The sequence below is a fragment of the Botrytis fragariae genome (assembly GCF_013461495.1).
Source record: "Botrytis fragariae strain BVB16 chromosome Unknown tig00000045, whole genome shotgun sequence".
NCBI lineage: Eukaryota > Fungi > Ascomycota > Leotiomycetes > Helotiales > Sclerotiniaceae > Botrytis > Botrytis fragariae.
In genome coordinates, this window is record NW_023500991.1 from 61,100 (window position 1) to 80,920 (window position 19,821).

A 19,821-nucleotide genomic window follows, 5' to 3' on the forward strand; every position below is an offset into this window, starting at 1 on the left:
AAGGAATCAAAGGTAAAAGGTAAAAGGTAAAAGGGCAAGAGGGAATGAGATATGGTGTGGTTGAATTTTGGGGTTGAAACGAATATCACCAATGTTAGAGATTAATTAAAGTAGTGAACAGTGAGTTGATAGGGTCAATTAATAAAAGAGATGATGATCAAATGATGGAACTGTTGATACCGATGTGGGAAATGACTGGGTGGGTAGGTAGGTGGTATCTAGGAACTGAAGATTGAGAAATGACTTGTTTAGTATTGTTATTACCCTCATTATTCTTACTCTCATTGTTATTGCTCTTATTATTATTATCACTCTTATTATTGTTGTCACTCTTATTATTATCATCATCACTCTTATGATTATTATCACTCCTCCCCACCCAGGGACTCGAAATCACCCATCATCCATTTTCAGCCATCAAGCCCAATCCCCATTTTGTTTGCTTTTTAAGGGGAAATGTAAATTACAGAGGCACGTGCTTCAAAAGGTGATGAGTAATCATTCAGTTCGGGGAATTACTTATATCTCTCTCTCCTCCGCGCCAGCCATCCTACGCCAAACTGTCGATGAACTTGTGAAGCTTTCTGGCTATGTTCCTTTGACATTACCTAAACTCACAAACAGATGAAGATGGTTCAAAGTGATCCTCAAATTTGGAGGCCAGATTGTCCGATATTATTATGGGCTGCACCAATTTTTTCAAGGGGTGCAATGTGTTGAAGTCGACCTAGGGCACACATGTTTACTCCGTAATGAGTGTGTAAACGAGATGGAATTGTCTAAGCATGTGGTAGTGTTCCTCTCTATGACACAATAACATCCATCTTAAGTATCGAAATCACCCCGGTTTGATGAGGCTATTCGGATGATACTCTAAATTGAGTACCGGATATCTAAAACATGTGGATGAGGGGCACAGTCTCGCTGCTTTCCGAAAATTGAGACATGAAATATTAAACCCTTTGAAATTGGTACTTGAATTAATTTTATCCGCTGCAGTGCTGAAGAGTACAGTACATTGTCTTGCACCTTTCGAACACCGGATGGCCCTCTCCGTAATCTAAAAGAGCAAAACGCCCAGTTACAACATACTTGTGTCCTGTACACCACATTTGTTAAGAGTAATGATATAGCCACCATAAACTCCATCTATCCCAGGTAAGATATCAACTGTCAAATGCTTTTTGGGGTATCCTTATTCCAATACTCCTGTACCAAGAGCGCTCCAGAGAAGAAGGGAAAAAGATGTAACGCCAAATAACCCACCGATGCCTCTAGAGTCCGTCCTTTGAAGAAAAACAATCTCTATACTCTTAACCTGAATGATCAAGAACAAATCGCCGTTCGACTTCCTTTGTAGAATCCTCATCTCCGTCAAATATCAACCTAACTCTATTGCCATCATCAAGCATTGCTTTAACTTCCGCTCGGTAAAATGTTGTCGTCTCGGGATAAAGAGCGAGGACACGCTTTCCAACTTCGTAGGGTCCAAGAATGGCGTCATCTGGTGGAATTGGGCACATAGAAGACGCGGATGTAAGAATTGAGGATTTATTCCCTTCATCAGGAGCTACATCTTCAACCCTGTATCTGCGACTCTTGCCGTCACCAATAACTTTTGCGACCTTTCCTTGAATCCAATCCATCTCAGCAAACGGAGAACCGGGTCTCGGCTTGAATGCCACCTCTTGTCCCTTAGAGAATTCGATTTTCTTTGTGCCACTAGTACCAGAAGTTGTAGATGTATTATTATTATTAGTACCAGCAGTACTACCAGTATTAGTACTAGTACTAGGCTCTTCATTCTCAGATTTCCTAGAAGTATCTTTTCCCTTCGGGGGTAAACTGCTGGTTCTGCCATTTCCCATCTTTCGAACATGTTTGTTTTCTGCCGGAGAAGGAACAGGAGAGTCGGTAGATCCTACATCATCGGTAACACTCGATCTTCCATGAGATTCGCGGGAATTGGAACCTCGCTCTGCTTCGTTGCCTTTGATCAAGGCTAACAGTATCGACAGTTTTTCAATGGTTTGTCGTAGGGCTACTGCTGTCGACTCGGAGACTTTCACGCCTTCTCGAATTTGTATGTCGAGCTCTTCTATTGCGGCCATGGTAGGTGCTTAAATTTCATCAACACCGAACATCATTACGGATTAGAACCCATACTCACGTAAACCATTCTTCATTTGCTCAGCTATAGCGGTTTCTTTAGTGATGATGGCTTCTGGGATATTTGCTTCAAAGATCTTCTCTTCTGCTTTGATTTTGGCTAGAGCTTGAGTGATCTCCGTCCATAAGGCTATTTCTTCACCCCTCTCATGTGTTCCGGAGCGAACTCCACCACGCGCTTGACGTCGACCAGCAGTTGAGGCAGACATTATTTTCTCGTGGTACCCGTCTGTCAACTTAAGTTCATCGATCAGGGTCCGGCTTTTTCTATCTTGCTTAGACATATTTTAGCAAGAGAATCTCAGAGTGAATAACAGTGGAACCAAGAAAATAATGATCAAAAGTATATAAATGTAAACATGTCATCCCGACTTTGGACATTTTCTAAGAAGAAAATAGAAGCAAACATCCAGGATCGTGGTGACTTACTTGGGTTGTGGGTATTCTGACCCGCACCTACTTCAAATGAGGAATAAGTCGAGCGTCTGATCGTGTAAGGGAAGCTACAAATCGAAATTGAATTGAAAGTTAAATATGGTAATTGAAAACGCATCAACAAGGGGCGGAAAGAGGGGATGAATGGTGTGATGAAGTAATGTAGAGGGCAGGTATGGTGGAAATGGTAGAAATGAGCGTTGAATGTTGTGAATGAAGGATACTAGGTAGTACGAGGCTTTAGGTTCGGAGTAGGAGTAGATAGGACCCTAGTAAACGAATACCGGAGTAGAGATATTAAAGGAACTTGTTAATGATTAGGTAAATCCTTCATTTCGATTGGTCAGAAAGCCACAAAATATTAACAATAATAGCAGACGCTAGCACAGAATACAAATGCCAATGCCAATAGATACCTGTCCAGGTACCCAAGTATATGTAGGTATGCAATGTAGGTGTGTATGTATGTATGGAGTAGAAGGAAATCGATAGGGAATTATTAGTGGTACCTACTAGGTAATATTTGAGATCAGCATTTACATCAGCCTTGTCAATCATCCTATAATAATTGGTTGGTGGAGTTAGCGCGGGGTTGGTGGAAGTTGGGTGACGTGCAAGCTATGTCGAACAGAACTATTCTGAAATACACATTCCATACTCTTCCTCAACAATATTATGCCAGTATCACTGTCAATTATTAGAACAAGATAAAGAAGAACCGATTTGTCAGTTATCTCATACAACGGGTCAAACAACAATCTACCCTCCTTAATTCATCTCCCCAGAGCCAAAATGCAAGTTCCATTGATCAGGCTTCAATGCGGAGTCAATAGCTATGATTGGGGTAAGGTAGGAAATGATTCAGCTGCTGCAAAATTTGCTGCTGCTACACCTGCCGATGATTTCTCTATTCAAGAAGAGAAGCCATATGCTGAAGTAAGTAGCTCTTCATGTTCATGTACATAATTTTATAACTCATTCTTCATAGTTGTGGATGGGAACACATCCTTCAAATCCTTCCAAGGACCTTACCACAAAACGAACGCTCCTCGATCTCGTTCAAGATAATCAAGCACTCTTATCTAAAGATGTCAGTGATAAATTCGGCGAAAAGTTACCATTCCTATTCAAGGTGCTTTCGATAGGAAAAGCACTCAGCATTCAAGCGCATCCAAATAAGAAACTCGCGGAGCAATTGCATCAAAAAGACAGCAAAAACTACCCAGACGATAATCACAAACCTGAAATGACAATTGCCATTACACCTTTTGATGGACTCTGCGGATTTAGACCTCTTGCAGAAATTTCGCATTTCCTCTCAACGATTCCATCATTGAAGAAATTAGTTGGGGAGTCCGAAGCGGAAGAATACCAATCCGCTGTCAAGGGACAAGAAACATCGGATAAATCAGAGGACGAGGCAAAGAATAAGAAAGCGCTGCAAAAAGTTTTTACTGCATTGATGAATGCAAAGAAAGAAGATGTTGAGATCGCTAGTAAGGAATTAGTTGCTTCAGCGGAAGAAGAAGGGGATGATTTCGCTGGAGGAGGTGGCCCATCAAATGAAGGAAAAGAACTCGCAGATCTTGTCATCAGATTGAACAAACAATTTCCAGGGGACATTGGACTATTCGTACAGTTCTTTCTGAACTACGTCAAACTCGAAGTCGGAGAAGCAATGTTCTTGAAGGCGGATGATATCCATGCATACCTGAGTGGCGATATCATTGAATGTATGGCTGCATCCGACAATGTAGTCCGAGCTGGTTTCACGCCGAAATTTAAGGACGTCGATACTTTGACTTCGATGTTGACTTACTCATATGCGCCTATTTCTGAACAAAAGATGGAACCAGTGGATTATCCATATGCCACTCTCAATGCGACTGCATACTCTTCTGGATCGTCAGCGACACTCTATGATCCACCTATTGCAGAGTTCAGCGTGGTGAAAACCGATCTCAAGAAGAAGGGGGCAAAAGCAACATTCGAACAGATTGCCGGCCCTAGCATATTCATTTGCACGACCGGAAATGGTAAGATTAGTGTCGGACCTAAGGTCGAGGAAGTTAAACCTGGGTATGTCTATTTTGTTGGAGCTACAGCAGAGGTAATACTTGAGGCTGAGGATGAAGAATTCACCACATTCAAGGCATTCTGTGAATTGCAAGGCAAAGAAGACGCGGATGGAAAAGAGAAGCTCTAAAGCTTAATTGAGCGGACGGATATATCCAAGTAACGACTTCATGAATGAAATAAGGTTTTTCTCCTTGCATGTTTGGAAATACTTCTGCGATATATGGACATCATAAAGCCATTCCTCTTCAGGCAGTTTGGTCCGACCGATAGCAAGGCTTGTGAGTGATTCCTGAGGGTCCCATCTAAGTTTTAAACTTAACATCTTCCTAATCTTCGTCGCAATCTCAAATGTATGACTTTATCTCTTTTCAGGTCTCACTTTTATCTATACCTACAATCCTTATCCCACCCTTTAGTAAGTTCATGTTGTTAGTCAAGAATCATAATCAATCATAAGCTTGGATCATTTCTTACGACTGGGGGCTTGCAAGCTTAACTTGATTCTCCCATCCTCCTATCGTTCACTATCGCTAAATTCAATACCTCCCCCAAATTGACCAATCATGGATTAGCCACATGAACTCCCCAGAGCTTCTTATCGGGAGGCTGACAGGGCCACAATCAGTCAACATGTAATGCTGGCAGGTGCATAAGAACTCGGCGATGCCGTCTAGAATTGCATGCAGTGTCTGTATAATAGTCATCTCTTCATCAAAGCATAGAATTTATCTTTTTCGGAAAGCTCTTGTAATTTAAATTCATGCGTCTTTGAAGCACAATGGAAGTTGATCCAGAACTTTCGATTGGAAGACAAGCTTCCAGAGTATCCCGGGGAGACCAACATGATGAACAGGAATTGGCAGAGTTTGGATACAAACAGGAGTTGAGGAGAGATTGGGGTCTTATGCACAACTTTGGGATTTCTTTCAGTATCATTGTAAGTTGTATTTGTCTAGACATGCGAGTTGGGTCTTTGATATGGCAAAATGCGAAACCGAACACTGCTTTACAAATTCATTATCAGGCGTTGTTTTGTGAAGCATCATCAATGCTGCAAACTACCTTGTCATCTTATAGGAAGTCTTGCTAATATCGCTTTAGTCCGTCATCACTGGGATAACGACACTGTTTTCGTATGGCTTGATCACCGGTGGTCCTGGAGGTATGTGTTTCCTATGCTCTTATTCTGTGTTGTGGGTCTCTGACAAAATCAGTCATGTCTGTTGGATGGATAATTGTATCCGTATTTACTTTCATGATCGCTTTGAGCATGGCAGAAATTGTCTCTGCTATACCCACAGCTGGTGGACCGTATTATTGGGCAGCCCTTCTTGCGCCGAGGAATCATTCGGCTTTTGCGAGTTGGATTACTGGTTGGTTCAACTTCCTCGGTCAAGTTGCCGTCACTACAGGTATTAGTTTCGGCCTCGCGGGTCTCATCTCAACAACTGCGACAATTAAATCATCATATGTTCCAAGTGCCCCAAGAACAATCGGTATATATGCAGCTGTCCTCGTTTCTCATGGCATCGTCAATACCTTTGGTGTTCACGTATTGAGATACCTAAACAACACATCCATCGCACTTCACTCATTGGGCGTAACTGCAATAGCTATTGCTGTTCTGGCCAAAGCCCCTACACATCAAAGCGCGAAGTTTGTTTTCGCCAAATTCTACGACGGAACAGGTGTAGATCCGAGTCCTGGATGGAGTGTTAGAGCATCTCCAGCATATGTGGCTTGCTGTGGTGTTCTCATGGCCCAATACACGCTCACTGGGTTTGACGCATCAGCCCACTTATCTGAAGAGACTCGAAATGCGTCTTGGAGTGCACCCATCGGTGTTATTTCTTCTGTTGGGTTCTCTGCCCTTTTCGGATTCTTCGTTATATTGAGCTTCTTATTCAGTATTCAAGACTTTGATAACACAGTTGCAAGTGATTATGGTCAACCGGTTATTCAAATTTTCGTTGATATATTCGGAACCGATGGAGCGGTTGTGTTAATGTGTCTGATTATGATTTGTGTCTGGCATTGTGGGCTCTTTTCGATGACTTCAAACTCAAGAATGATGTTTGCGTTTGCTAGAGACGGTGGAATTGTAAGTTTTCCTTTCCACTCCTTCATTAACTACTAGTCAACGCTAACAACAAATCAGCCGGAATTTTTTCACAAGGTCGATGATCGTTTTCAATCTCCTATTCGAACAGTTTGGCTCGCAGCAACTCTTGCTTTCTGCCTAGCACTCCCATCTCTTGGCTCCAGTGTAGCTTTTGCTGCCGCGACTAGTATAGCTACCATTGGTCTGTACATATCATACGGAACCCCTATCCTCATCGGTCTCATCTATTCGAAGGAGTTCAACGCTAGGAAGGGCCCATTCAATCTTGGAATCTTCTCAAGGCCGGTCGCTTTCATTTCTGTATCCTGGATAGGGTTTATTACAGTGATCTTTTGTCTCCCTACGACCAATCCGGTAACAAGCCAAACTGTAAACTACACCGTAGTGGCCGTGGGAATTATTGCTATCGGGGCCTGTGGAGCGTGGTTGGTTTGGGCTAGGAAATGGTTTGTGGGGCCTATGGTCGAGATCGAGGCTGCTGCACGCTTGGGTATAAATCCTGAAGAACCTGGCGCTTTGGAGAGAGCGGAAATCGATGGTAAGATTGATTTACATAGCGGCGTGAAGAGCTCAGATTAGAAGCTTGGATGCAGGCAAATGGAATTCGTGGCCATACGAATAATGGATATACCTCGATAGAATAAGACCACGGAGAACAAAACTTAGTAATATCTGGAAATTTACCGCAATTCCACGGGTAAAATTAATTTCACCATGCTGCAATGGAGCCTCGAGTAGATGTCAAATGCAGCCCCAAAGAAGCCACGACTTTACAGGAAACCCAGGTGTAACACACTGCATGTGCGATATGCGGTGCATCCGAATTTCTGCAGTATTGATACATGTAAGTCGGAATTGTTTCGGAAAATATTCGTTTTGATCCGGATCATTAAGGATGGATGGTAAAAAGACGGGCAAATAGAGTCTAGATGTCTTGCCCAAACTGACCTCATCATACTTTACATCCGAGATCAAAGGAAACAAGATGTATAAATAAATAATACGTCCGAATTTGATCTTGTCGGTCATTATTTAATATCTAAAATTCAAATTGGTAATCATTTATTAATTCCCAGCAACACTGGTGCATTATGCTTCTTGCTCACTCAGCCTTCAGTCAGCCTTCTAGAATTTAGTATAATTGATAGCTTATGCCCCATAATTTTATCAATGATTATAGGACCCGACCTCGGGGTATCGGAACTTCTTATAACTTATCACTCACTTTGTCCATTAATCACACAATTAATCAATATCCAAACTTCATTATACACCAGCAATCATAATCACAGCATTAATAATACCTTGATTTTGTTAATCCTCTACTCTTGATGAGAGTTACTGTCTTCTAGATCAGATTTCACATCCAAAATGCCGGACCTCAACGCAACCTCACCCTCCACTCGTCCTCAACAATGGAGCCATACCCCTCATGAATCATCGGATGAAGTCCCCTCTCTCCCACCCTTCTATTCACCTCGCCCAATACCAGTCTCCCGCGCAATATCAGAACTTGACTTAAATCAACTCGATGTATCTAATCTCTCTCTCACTCGTCGTGATGATACGTCCTCGCAGCTTTCCGATCACAATGAATCATTACCCGATCTCGTCTCCCCAGCCTTTACACCCCCTTCCACACCCGGCACATCCACACCTTCATCTCTCGCACATCGTCCTGCAAGATCAGTACCTGTAGACTCGAGTACACCAGCTGGAGGATGTGGTTCAAAAAAACCAAAACTGTTAAAGAGACTACCAGAGGTCAACTGTGTAGTTCGCGCACGAATTCCTACAACTACTGGAACTGAAATGTTTCTGCACTTATACCAAAACGATGAGGATAATAAAGAGCATCTAGCCATAGTATTTGGAAACAAAATACGCAGTCAAAGCTTGGATGCTGTACGAGAAGGAGAAACGGAAATGGACAGGCTGATACGTGGGGCATACACGGGAAGATTATTTCCAGGTCGCACTACAAGTAGCATGCCTCCTTCGGCGAAGGATCGAGAACAGCAAGAAGACAAGACCGAGGCACCACTGGTTAGAATTCATTCGGAATGCTACACGGGAGAGACTGTATGGTCTGCTAGATGCGATTGCGGTGAGCAATTGGATGAAGCTGCAAGATTAATGTCTTTACCCAATTCGTCCGGGCAAGCCGCGGGTGGTATCATAATCTATTTGCGACAAGAGGGAAGAGGTATTGGCTTGGGAGAGAAACTGAAGGCATACAATTTACAAGATTTGGGATCTGATACTGTGGAAGCAAATCTACTTCTGAGACATCCGGCAGATGCTCGCAGCTATGGATTGGCTACTGCTATGTTGAAAGATTTAGGAGTTGAGGAAATCAAACTTTTGACGAACAATCCGGATAAGATACGAGCAGTCGAGGGGCCAAATCGAGAAGTGGTGGTAAAAGAGAGAGTCGCCATGGTTCCTTTGGCTTGGAGTGGAAAGACTGGTGGAATTCGCAGTCAGGAGGTAGGCGGGTATCTAAAAACTAAGGTATGTTATACTCTGAAGCGTATGTGAAATGGGATTTGGTCTAACATGCGTACTTTGTAGATTGAGAAGATGGGACACATGCTTCAAATGAACGAAGCATCATGATAAATGAATTTTGAGATATCAATGCCATCTTCCAACGAAATGTGGAAAACATAAAAATCATCTCTCCTTGAGCGGCACGAGATTCCGATTTGCAATGGGCTTTGGGCTGCGCATTGAGCTGAACATCACGGCGGTGTAAATCGGCGTTTATTGGTAATTAATTTGGGATACATGGAACGCATCATGCGCTGAAAAGTCTGAATCATTTTATTTATATGTCATATGTATTTTATCTCTTCAAGGACTGGATATGAAGACATTGGATCAAATATAGACAGGATTTTAACTTCAGAAATTTCAATTATTTATGATGATATCTCTAGATGACACTTTGTGCTGACTTCAAGCGAAAAGCCCCTTTTGCATTCGTTCCTCCGTGTCCATTTTTCATTTAATTCCAGTCAATTTATTCTAAGCAGAAGTCGTTCGGTACAACAATATCATCCGAGGCAAAGTTGGCCACCGAAAGACCCTCGAGAAACTTCCATTACTAGTGATAGTGGAGAAAGCCCACAGGCTAGTTCCAAGTGTTATCACCAAAAGCCGAAGATTTAATAAATTCCGCTCCAACCTTCATGTGGCCCTTTCACCGTCATTTTCAAGGCATTTCCTAGGCATGCCCCTCCCATTTCCTTTCTTGATTGGTCAGTTACTTTCATGACGTCTAAATGGAATTGAGGAAATGCTCCATACTCCGTACAATTAGAAATTCAAATCTGATTTGAAATATACATGATTCGAAATGTACACGATTTTGTACCCACTTGAGCTCCGGCACTACTGTTTGAGAGCGATGCTGGGACATGATATAAGAAAGTCCCCCGAAGAACTTGATGAGCATTTTTGCTCAAATTACATTCTTTCATACTTCATCAATACTATCAGCATATAAAATATTAGCAAGATGTCTATCAGATACGAATCATCTAGCTCTGACGCTTCTCCTCTCGGAAAGCCTCTCAAATACGAATTCTCCGGCAAAGTTGCACGAAATCGATTTTTGAAGGGAGCCATGACTGAACGTCAGTCATCATGGGACCCAAAGGACTTCAAGTCTAGAGGAATTCCATCCACAAACCTCGTCAATGTCTACAAGAGATGGGGCGAGGGAGAATACGGACAAATCTTGACTGGAAACGTTATGATTGAATATGATCATTTGGAAGCTATGGGTAACCCAATTATTCCGTTAGAAGCTCCATTCGAAGGAGAACGATTCGAAAGATTCTCAGCAATGGCAAAGGCAGGAAAAGCTCATGGAAGTTTGATGGTTGCACAAGTCAGTCATCCTGGACGCCAGGTCGAGAACAGAATTCAACCAAATCCTATTTCTGCCAGTGATGTTCAGTTAGAAGGTTCGTTTCATTTACTTTCCCCAAAGTTTACCTCGCGTATTGCTCGAGTTTATACTAACAATAACGACTATACAGGGAACCCTATGGGATTGTCCTTTAACAAGCCACGTCCAGCGACCCAAGAGGATATCAACAGTATAGTCGACAAGTTCGCTCACGCAGCAGAATACCTCGAGAAAGCCGGTTTTGATGGTATTCAACTCCACGGTGCCCACGGTTACCTCCTCGCACAGTTTCTCTCCAAGACTACAAACAAGAGAACCGACAAATACGGTGGCTCGCTCGAGAACAGATTCCGTATCATTCAAGAAATTGCAGATGAAATCCATAAGAGAGTCAAGCCAGATTTCATCGTTGGTATCAAGATGAACAGTGTTGAGTTCCAAGAAGATGGATTCACACCTGAAGATGCTAAGGCTGCTTGTCAAGCACTTGAGGGTGCACGATTTGATTACGTTGAACTTTCCGGTGGAACATACCAGGAAACTGCTTTCGTTCACAAGCGCGAGTCAACTAAGAAGAGAGAGAATTTCTTCATCGAATTCGCAGAGGAGATTGTCAAGCCTTTGACCAAGACCAAGACATATGTTACCGGTGGATTCAAGACTGTTGGTGCTATGGTTTCCGCATTAGATACCGTTGATGGTGTCGGTATTGCACGACCTGCAGCTCAAGAGTTCAGACTTCCAAAGGACATCTTGGAGGGAAGAGTTACTGGTGCTAAGAAGATGGCTGTGGATGAAAACGATTTCTTGTTCACTAACATTGCGGCCGGTACCCAAATGAGACAAGTTGGAAAGGATCAGGAACCTATTGATTTGAGCATTGAAAAGAATGTAGAGATTTTCAAGAAAGAGATGGGTATTTGGGGCGCAAAGATGGCTGCTGATAAAGAGTGTAAAGAGTATGGGTTCATTGATTGGACTCAGGAGGCTCAACCATACGGAGTTTGCTGAGCGATTAATATTTGTATTACTAGGTAGATATGTGGGATAGATAAGAGTCAAAAGACATAGATTTAAGAATTTACACGATTCATGATACAGTAACAATAGGCCCACCGGGTGATTTCTTGCTGTTTGCATTCCCGCCATCAGATCTCTGTACCAATGTTTTCAACTTCGTGGGCGTTATAATTATTTCTATCCTCAGGATATTCATTGCCGTAATACTTGAAATTGATCAACTAAGTTCTTGAAATGGTCTTGATCTCCCGGAGATGGTTTCTTATAAGAATTGTGTCCATGTTTTATACCATCTTAGCCTCATTCTTGACTATCATAGTAAATATTGACGTCCAAACAAATATGTATGTCCTGTCTCACACTCAATACTGCACTGCCGTTGGTGGTTATATCTCTTTGATCAATTGTATTTGATTACTCGAGGGAAAAATTGTTCGTTCTGTGCGATGGCCTCATGCATTGCATCTCCCATAACTTCACACATTATCCGTAACTTGCCAGAAGTTACCTTGAGACGTGCCCACATAACAATTTTGAGATGACTTATGTAGCTTCCCGCAGCGGGTCCTTCAACAGTGCTTCCCTTACTCAGGTGAAGTATGCCTGTTCTAAGAGACAGTGCTTTCTACCGGAGATGTCGTTTCTTCCCTTCTCCCCTTTGTTAAACATCTCCAAATTCTTTAGATGAATTTGAGCACTTTGAATTTCCTTTCTGGATCGAACTCTTATCAGTTCGGTTTTCCTTCAATTCGGAGTATTGGGGCTTGATGTCCGACTTTAGGTGTCATCGCGGCTTTCTAGAGTTTCCTTCGTAGACTGTTTCTCGGGAGCGAGGGAAACAAACGAGGATGAAGGTTTTTTTGATGTCCCTTCAAGCGCTTTTGAATATACGCATTCCTGATCCACCAGCACCGGATCACCCCATTTCCTTTCCGGATTTGCGTCGTAATGCTTACGCCATAAACTTAAACTCACAGCAGTGCCCAAGTGAAGACCTTCAGTTCCTAAAAATTCACGCGCAATATCATCCTTTGTTCTTTCCGCACACAGCATTCCCATATCTTTACAATATCCTAACGGCATGTGAACTTTGAATTTTTCTTTTCCCACGTTCTTCATAATTGTTTGGACTTCCTCGTTTGGAAACTTGCCGAATTCCTTTATGAAATAATCACGAAGTAGGTGAACCACCGATCCTTTGCGGAAACTCGTCATAATCAAGAAATGTCCCCTGGATGGTTCCTTGGATACAACCTGCTTCCCTTGGGTGGATTCTTTCTGGTATACGCGCTCAACAAGACCAGAGACTCTTGGTTCCTCGGAAACAAAAAAATTCGTTGTTGGACCGACAGGAAATTCTGGTGGGCCTTTTGCACAAAAGTCATTGATTGTATCTTTGTACATCTTTATATAAAAATGGCGGTCGGGCAAGGGATCTATAAGTTCGAATCGGGTATCCGGGAAACCTCCCCATCGATGAAGATATTTTTCCTTGAGTTGATTACGAAAATCTGTTGCTTCATTGCTCATATCAAGTGTTAAGACTAGTCGAGAGCTTTGTTTCTGGAAGTGATGGGCCCATGCTGCCTCATTGCGAGGACGCTTCTTAGGTCCGGATGCGGCGAAAGTTACAAGAGAGGAAGGATCTTCCTCTCGAATGATTCGGGGTGCTCGAGGAAGTAGGTTTTGTAGTCTTGCTACTTTAGACATTGACACAATTCTGTGGAAGCAATTGGAACTTCTGTTTGTTGTTGATGAGATGAATCTAGAGAAAGGGAAATTTTTGCTAGGTCGCACTCCAAAATTGATGTTGAATCACGTGACAATGATAACTTATCCCATCTCAAACCCATCATTCACACGATCTATGTTTGCCATATTCTAGTGATTAAATGTAATCTTGCTAGAGAAAAATAAGGTCGAAGAGGTGCCTTTACATCACACAGTAACGTCTAATCTCTTGATACCTAGGCAACAATAGTGAATGGCCAGCTAGGATGCTAGAATGATTGGAAGCTCACGCGTTTGATGAAGCTTGAATCTCGATCGCGACTTTGCTAGCGACTCTTTTATTAAAGTATTGAGCAAAGCGTCCCTAGGCATAAATTCGAGAGCCAGACTTCAAATGTTGTATCATACACTGTACTGGCTGTTGATCAATCGATTCCTTAGTTTCCAAAAACACCTACAGAGTACAGACTACCAACAAAGTACGGGCGGCGCATTGAAGTTTAGACTATTTTTAGCACTTTGCAATATATCACCACGAGTTACAACTGGTAAACAGTATCATAATATCATCTCAAGTTTTTCAGGGAGGTAAGTCCTCAACATTCAATAGGGACTTGACTACTCTTCAATATGCTACTTTCGGCTATAAGAAGATTTTGCGGATTGAGTCTTTGTCGTCCATAAACAATCAAATCACATCAGTTCATTCATTGAAACTGCAAATCTTTAATAGAATTGCTTCTATGGTACTGATTTTTACTAGGATATACACTAGATAGTGGGACCAAAGTTTATTTACATCACCATCGATAACAACAACAAAACAAAACGAAAGCAATCTCTAGGCGATGTGTATCAAATCCTCCAACATTGGGAGTGGTAGTAGCAGCAATGGAAGAAAGGGAACTTAATGAAAGAGATGGCGGTGATGATTATGAACTTATGAGAAGGGATGAGGAAGAAGCATTAGAGAAAATTCCGATTCGCCCGGAGAATGGAAGATGGAGACGAAGATGGCGAATCGTAAATCCTTGGTATGTATACCCTCTTGAGGTTTATTTGAATGGGGCTAAATCGAGCAATACAGGATTTGGATAGGGTTTAGCATTTGGTCTATACTCACGACGAGGAGGCTTCTGATCGCTGATTTTCGTAAGACTTTGTACTCGATTCTTTTTGTTTGAACCATGCTGACAGTCCTTTTGTAGGATACCGTGAGTTTTGTTCCTCCATGAAGCACATCCCCTTTTTATTCTGGATAACTATCTTTTCCAATCAGATGACTTACTCGTGATTAGCAATATGTTTTCTTGTTTTATTGCAAACCGCCGCATACTTTGCCTTGGGCATTTTCGCGGTCTTGACAAGTTTTGTCGACTACTTCACGAGCGTCCCGGATTTAAACCCTAGTCGCGGTCCGTTATTTCTACAAGGTCTTTTCATTCTAACTAGATACTGCCTCACGGTATTCATTTCGATGGTTGCTTTAATATACAACGCGGAAGCGATCATGCTTTTCAACAATTTGGCTGTATTTGCTACATTATTAGTACGTAGACTGTCTATTATCCTGTCGGCGTTTTCTGACACTCCAACAGATACTCACGTATGCGTTCGATGCTTTGCTATTCAGTCTAGCATATGACTTACGGCTACTCCCCGTGACCAAGGCTTTGACAGAACCATCGTCGTTTGGGCTATCGGCATCCTTTGCCTTGCCTCCATGATTGTCTACAATGATTATCGACTCAATATCGAAGCATTTCAGTTTGCCATACTTGGTATGTTTCTTGTCAGTCTGGCAAGGACGATAGCAGCGATTGGATATCAAGTACCATCTCCCACAAATCCTTCTTATGGAGCCTCACTCTATTTTATGCTTTGGGGTGGATTACCTCCATGTTTGCTCGTCACCATTCTCGCTGCGTACAGATATGAAGACCTCGGGGAGGCATTCTCGGTTCTTCGGACTTGGCAATTCCTGACCTTCGTGAAGAATCTGACCCCCGGAGCATTGACTCATGTTCTTTGGAATACTCCTTTACGATCAACATTGGCACTTTCTATCGGTTCGAAGTCACCCTATGAATCCACCGAAGAAAATGTTCCCGACGCAATTGATGCGACAGTTCACCTTTCTTTGGGACTAATGCTCATGAGTACATTCAAGGAAGAAAACACAATGAACGGATTCCAAATCTTTGTGTTCATGCTTATCTACCTTGTTAGTCTGGGGCCAAAAGAAATAAGCCTCTACATTCCCAAATTCGTGAATTTTGTCTACACCATACGACGAAAATCTGGAATACCAGCTCGGAAACTTTACCCAATATGGCATAAGCCCATATTACTCTGGACCACCACCATTTTATTTACCATCCTGAGTTCGACGGGGATACTTTACTGGATGGATACAATCTCTATCCGCCACGACCAGAAATTTTGGACAGGCCCCAAGTCTCCATCTTTGGATACAATTTACAGAGCGGCAACGAAAAATCGTCTACAAATTGTAATCGCTCACTCAGCTGGTGAATCAATTCCTGCAATTAAAGGAATAGTAACAGGAATCTTGAGTTCACAGCCTGCTGTTGTGGCTCATAAGCCAGATGTTTTGATCTATACGAAAGATCCATCCAAAGACATTGTGAAGAAAATTCGAGCTGAAGTGGGTTTTGGGGATATATATCCTCTTCCAAATATTGGAGGTCCATCTGGCGTTTTCCTCCATCATATATTAAAGAACTGGGACAATTTACCTACGCAAACTCTTTTCATCACCACGTCTCAACATACAATTGATGATTTTGATCTCATCGGTCGCCGATTATTCGATTATTACAACCCCGCTCAGCTACCACCAGCAGCAGAGAACTCAGATATATTGACTGGATTCCTCAACTTAGGAGAACTGGAAACATGTGACTGTTATGGATGTTACGATAAAAGTGGCTGGAATGATACATTTAGACTCATCCCAAGTATGTGGTCTGCATCTCGTCCTGCTGAAAAGGACAAGACGCCTTACAGATGCCAGAAAGCGATCTTAACACATGGAAACAATTTTATTGCTTCAGCGGCGCGCATTCGGGGAGTTGGGAAAGACATCTGGGAAACTCTGGATGATGCCCTCTCAAACCCTTCACTAAGTAGGGGCTGGGCTCACGATAGATTGAAGTTGGGCCCGGAAGGAAGAAATGCGAAGATGTTTGGCGAGAAAGATAGTTTGGAGAAACCGCATTTAGGGTATACTGTTGAGAGGTTATGGGGGATCTTGCTAGGATGTTCAAATCAAAAAATTGCGTGGAGATGTCCTAATTTGTGGAAGGGGTGGAGGAGAGGTGGTGAGAAGGAGGACTGTGCTTGCAGAGATTGAGGTTGCAGAGATTGAGGTTGCAGAGGAGAAATGGAGATATGATCAAGTCAATGATAATGATAGAAGACTTACACACCATGGTCCCTCAGTGTGAGGTGGTGCTCGAAGCATCGAGTGTAACTATAAATTGTCTATTCGGTTTCCTTTTCTTTATGGTTTCGCCAAGCACAGGACTAAGTAGGTTTCTGATCCCGTAGGCACTCTTATTCATCATAGTTACCATAATTTTTAATCCAATATTATGATTACAATCAGTGCTTATGGTTTGAATTGAAGGGTTATGTTCCATGCTTCACGACTTGAAGATGCACGTATCGCAAAAGTTGGTCTGAAGTAGAGTGAATATGGAATGATTATATACAAAATATGATAAGATGCGTCTTGGAAAAGTCATACCTTCTCTTCTAATCAAACTTGGGTTGAAATGATGGAAAATTCGAAGATATACAGGAAAAATTACAGGGCAGCTCAAAAGGTGACTCCACGAAAATAGCCCATCACTTCTTGTAGACCTCCTGAAAGCTCAGTAATCGCCTCCATCGGGCAATTGAACTTTTGTTCACACCCTCTAATAAATTGTTTGGTTAAATGCATCGAAGACATAAGTCCAAGAGTCGATAGACGCTTGGTCGTAAACGCAGTCAAATGTGGTCTCGGAAGTCCAGAGTGGGCGAGTTGGCCACTTGCACAACAATTGAACCTCGCCATCGTATGATCCAGAGGTAACAGTGGAGTTTAAACGGTCCGGAACCTCGCTATCTTCGACCCAGCTAATCAAAGTGGCGAGAACATCATTGGGCCATGGACCCGGTTGGAGAGAGTTGGTGTTACAGTGAGCAGCTCCTGGAATGTAGAAGAAACGATAGAAGTCATCGAGCTTGGCGACAGATTCGTTATATCCGAGGCTTGGGTAAAGGGTAGTGCGAACGGAGTCATAGTAGTGGACGGAAGAGCCAGCTGGAACTGATGGATCAGATTCTCCGTGATAATGCAGGAGCTTAGCACCGTTGTCTCTGAAAGCGGAAATATCCGGCATGGTAGTTTGAAGGGTGTCGTAGAATTTTGCGAGTCCCTCTTCCATCCATTCGAACAAAGTATCGTAATCAACGTTCTCGAGTGTGGTAAGACTGTCTTCATCGATTTGCTCCAGGAACTTGGCGACGAAAACTCCACCGGTAGATGGGATCTCGTAGGTATAACTGCCAGTGGTATTGTCATACTCAGTAACAGCATCCTCAAGCTCAGCACCAATTTGGAATGAGAGATATGCGCGCTTGCCACTAGAAGTAAAGAGACCATCATAAATGGTCTGGGCAATAGCAATATCCTGCTCATTAATGGTACCATTTTGAGCAGGGCTACTGGTGGTGGTAGAACCTGCATCTTGACGCTTGCTGAAACCAAAACCGAGAGAAGAGCTGGTCTCGGCTGCGCATGCGTATGATTGACCAATGATAGAAGTCAAGTTAAAATTAATCTTACAGAGATCAGAACGACTAATAACCCCATCAGTACGCCCGTCCAATGGATCACATGCCTCAATGGTAGCATTTACAATCTTGTCGAGAGCACAATTGGTTGGGAAGTAGTTTTGAACAACTTCGGCGACAGAAGAGAAGAGATGCAAAACTTGTTGCTGGGCTTGTCTGAAAGCCGGGGCTCCGGCAGCGATGCCGTCGTACAGATCTCCGTAACGTTGAACTTGACTCATACCTTGACGTCCTCCATCAGAGCAGCCAGAGAAGTAGGTATAGAGTTTATCAATGCTATAAAGAGTCTTGGTGATAGCCTTTCCGATGGCGGTCATCTCACCAAGGGCTTCGTAGGAGAACATCTTAACGTTTTGCTCGTTGAGAGTACCGTCAGAGTTGAGTACGACTGCGTCCAAGCTGGTAGTGAAAGCATCGTAACCGGCATCAGTGCAGCCAGTAACAGCGCCATATTCAAGACCTCCAGTTACACCTGATGATAAACTGTAACCACCGCCACCAACGACGTAGAAACGGTTCTCGAAGATAGATGGATCTGGGAATCCGTACCAAACAATGACAGAATCACTGCCGTGGGTGTAAGTAGCAGTGACGTTACAGTAGCTGTAAGTAGTTGTGTCGCGCTTGGTCATCCCGCTGCTAAGACTCGCGTTATAGACAGGGGATGCAGAAACAGATGATGCGATCATTGTGATATTTGGAATGGATCCATCCGCAGGAAGTGCTGCTTGAACGTTTGCGACTGTGCACATGTCGGCTAGAGATAGAGCCTTAACAGTGGCAGCGCCAGCTGCAGCCAAAGCAATTGACTGACGCATGGTGCCTGGAAAAGAATGTGATGAGAAACTTGGAAAGAATGAAGCTGTTAGATTAACAGGGTTGAAGGTGATGATTGGGAGTGAGTTCGGTTGATTTTAGTTCTAGAGCCAAGTATAGTCTTATATATTTATCATTTGTGCCTGCTGGACTTTATTATCAAAATCACATACACGACCTCGCTTCCTGAGATCAAGCGAACAACACCCATGTTATTAAGACACGTAATCGGATTCGTGAGCTCCAATGGGTCTCCATGTCACAGTCTTGGCGATTTCTTCAGCCTAAGGAAGTTTTCTACGTATTCTTTTGTGGCTCTACAATCAAAAATCAAATGCACTTCTATTTCAGTGCTGATACTAGAAATCTGTTTGAAATGGTAAGAGAGAAGATCAAATCTAAGAATAGTAGTGGATATGGTAGTGAGAGTGACTCGATTAGATCAAGTCGCTCAGGTTGAATCTTTGAAGAGTTTGGGAGTAGGCTACGTACGAAGGTGTACGAGATGAAATATGTGTCCCCGCTTTTGTTATGCCACTAAACGAAATCTTTCTGCACATACAAATGAATCATTGGATCCTAATAATAGGGTCATTTGTACCCCGTACCCAGCTTGTTGAAAATAAATGGGTAGTACCGGTATAACTACCGGACAAGTACCGAA

General features: G+C 42.8%; 8 protein-coding genes across 8 annotated transcripts; 5 read left to right on the top strand and 3 right to left on the bottom strand.

Annotated features, from left to right (window-relative positions):
* Window positions 1-1,313: 1,313 nt before the first annotated feature.
* On the bottom strand, window positions 1,314-2,766 carry Bfra_003245 (putative saga complex subunit sgf29 protein; the record flags this gene model as incomplete). Its single annotated transcript, XM_037333655.1, has 3 exons — window positions 2,599-2,766; window positions 2,171-2,440; window positions 1,314-2,119 (listed from the first exon to the last, which is right to left on the bottom strand). The coding sequence occupies exons 1-3, from the start codon at window positions 2,720-2,722 to the stop codon at window positions 1,314-1,316; spliced, it is 1,200 nt and encodes a 399-aa protein (XP_037193742.1). The 5' UTR covers window positions 2,723-2,766.
* A 630-nt stretch (window positions 2,767-3,396) lies between these two features.
* Window positions 3,397-4,810, top strand: Bfra_003246 (putative mannose-6-phosphate class i protein; the record flags this gene model as incomplete). Its single annotated transcript, XM_037333656.1, has 2 exons — window positions 3,397-3,540; window positions 3,593-4,810. 2 exons carry the CDS (start codon window positions 3,397-3,399, stop codon window positions 4,808-4,810), a joined length of 1,362 nt encoding a protein of 453 aa, XP_037193743.1.
* Window positions 4,811-5,461: 651 nt separating this feature from the next.
* Bfra_003247 (putative apc amino acid permease protein) lies at window positions 5,462-7,384 on the top strand (the record flags this gene model as incomplete). Its single annotated transcript, XM_037333657.1, has 4 exons — window positions 5,462-5,620; window positions 5,785-5,845; window positions 5,898-6,784; window positions 6,842-7,384. 4 exons carry the CDS (start codon window positions 5,462-5,464, stop codon window positions 7,382-7,384), a joined length of 1,650 nt encoding a protein of 549 aa, XP_037193744.1.
* Window positions 7,385-8,176: 792 nt separating this feature from the next.
* On the top strand, window positions 8,177-9,573 carry Bfra_003248 (putative gtp cyclohydrolase-2 protein; the record flags this gene model as incomplete). Its single annotated transcript, XM_037333658.1, has 2 exons — window positions 8,177-9,319; window positions 9,380-9,573. The coding sequence occupies 2 exons, from the start codon at window positions 8,177-8,179 to the stop codon at window positions 9,422-9,424; spliced, it is 1,188 nt and encodes a 395-aa protein (XP_037193745.1). The 3' UTR covers window positions 9,425-9,573.
* Window positions 9,574-10,283: 710 nt separating this feature from the next.
* Window positions 10,284-11,827, top strand: Bfra_003249 (putative nadh oxidase protein). The gene is made up of 2 exons (XM_037333659.1): window positions 10,284-10,779; window positions 10,855-11,827. Exons 1-2 carry the CDS (start codon window positions 10,329-10,331, stop codon window positions 11,733-11,735), a joined length of 1,332 nt encoding a protein of 443 aa, XP_037193746.1. The 5' UTR covers window positions 10,284-10,328; the 3' UTR covers window positions 11,736-11,827.
* A 694-nt stretch (window positions 11,828-12,521) lies between these two features.
* Bfra_003250 (uncharacterized protein) lies at window positions 12,522-13,454 on the bottom strand (the record flags this gene model as incomplete). The annotated part of the gene is made up of 1 exon (XM_037333660.1): window positions 12,522-13,454. The coding sequence occupies one exon, from the start codon at window positions 13,452-13,454 to the stop codon at window positions 12,522-12,524; it is 933 nt and encodes a 310-aa protein (XP_037193747.1).
* A 912-nt stretch (window positions 13,455-14,366) lies between these two features.
* On the top strand, window positions 14,367-16,945 carry Bfra_003251 (uncharacterized protein; the record flags this gene model as incomplete). Its single annotated transcript, XM_037333661.1, has 7 exons — window positions 14,367-14,509; window positions 14,563-14,627; window positions 14,684-14,689; window positions 14,774-15,024; window positions 15,074-15,081; window positions 15,156-16,721; window positions 16,804-16,945. The coding sequence occupies 7 exons, from the start codon at window positions 14,367-14,369 to the stop codon at window positions 16,943-16,945; spliced, it is 2,181 nt and encodes a 726-aa protein (XP_037193748.1).
* A 474-nt stretch (window positions 16,946-17,419) lies between these two features.
* Bfra_003252 (putative tannase subunit protein) lies at window positions 17,420-19,159 on the bottom strand (the record flags this gene model as incomplete). Its single annotated transcript, XM_037333662.1, has 1 exon — window positions 17,420-19,159. The coding sequence occupies one exon, from the start codon at window positions 19,157-19,159 to the stop codon at window positions 17,420-17,422; it is 1,740 nt and encodes a 579-aa protein (XP_037193749.1).
* Window positions 19,160-19,821: the final 662 nt, after the last annotated feature.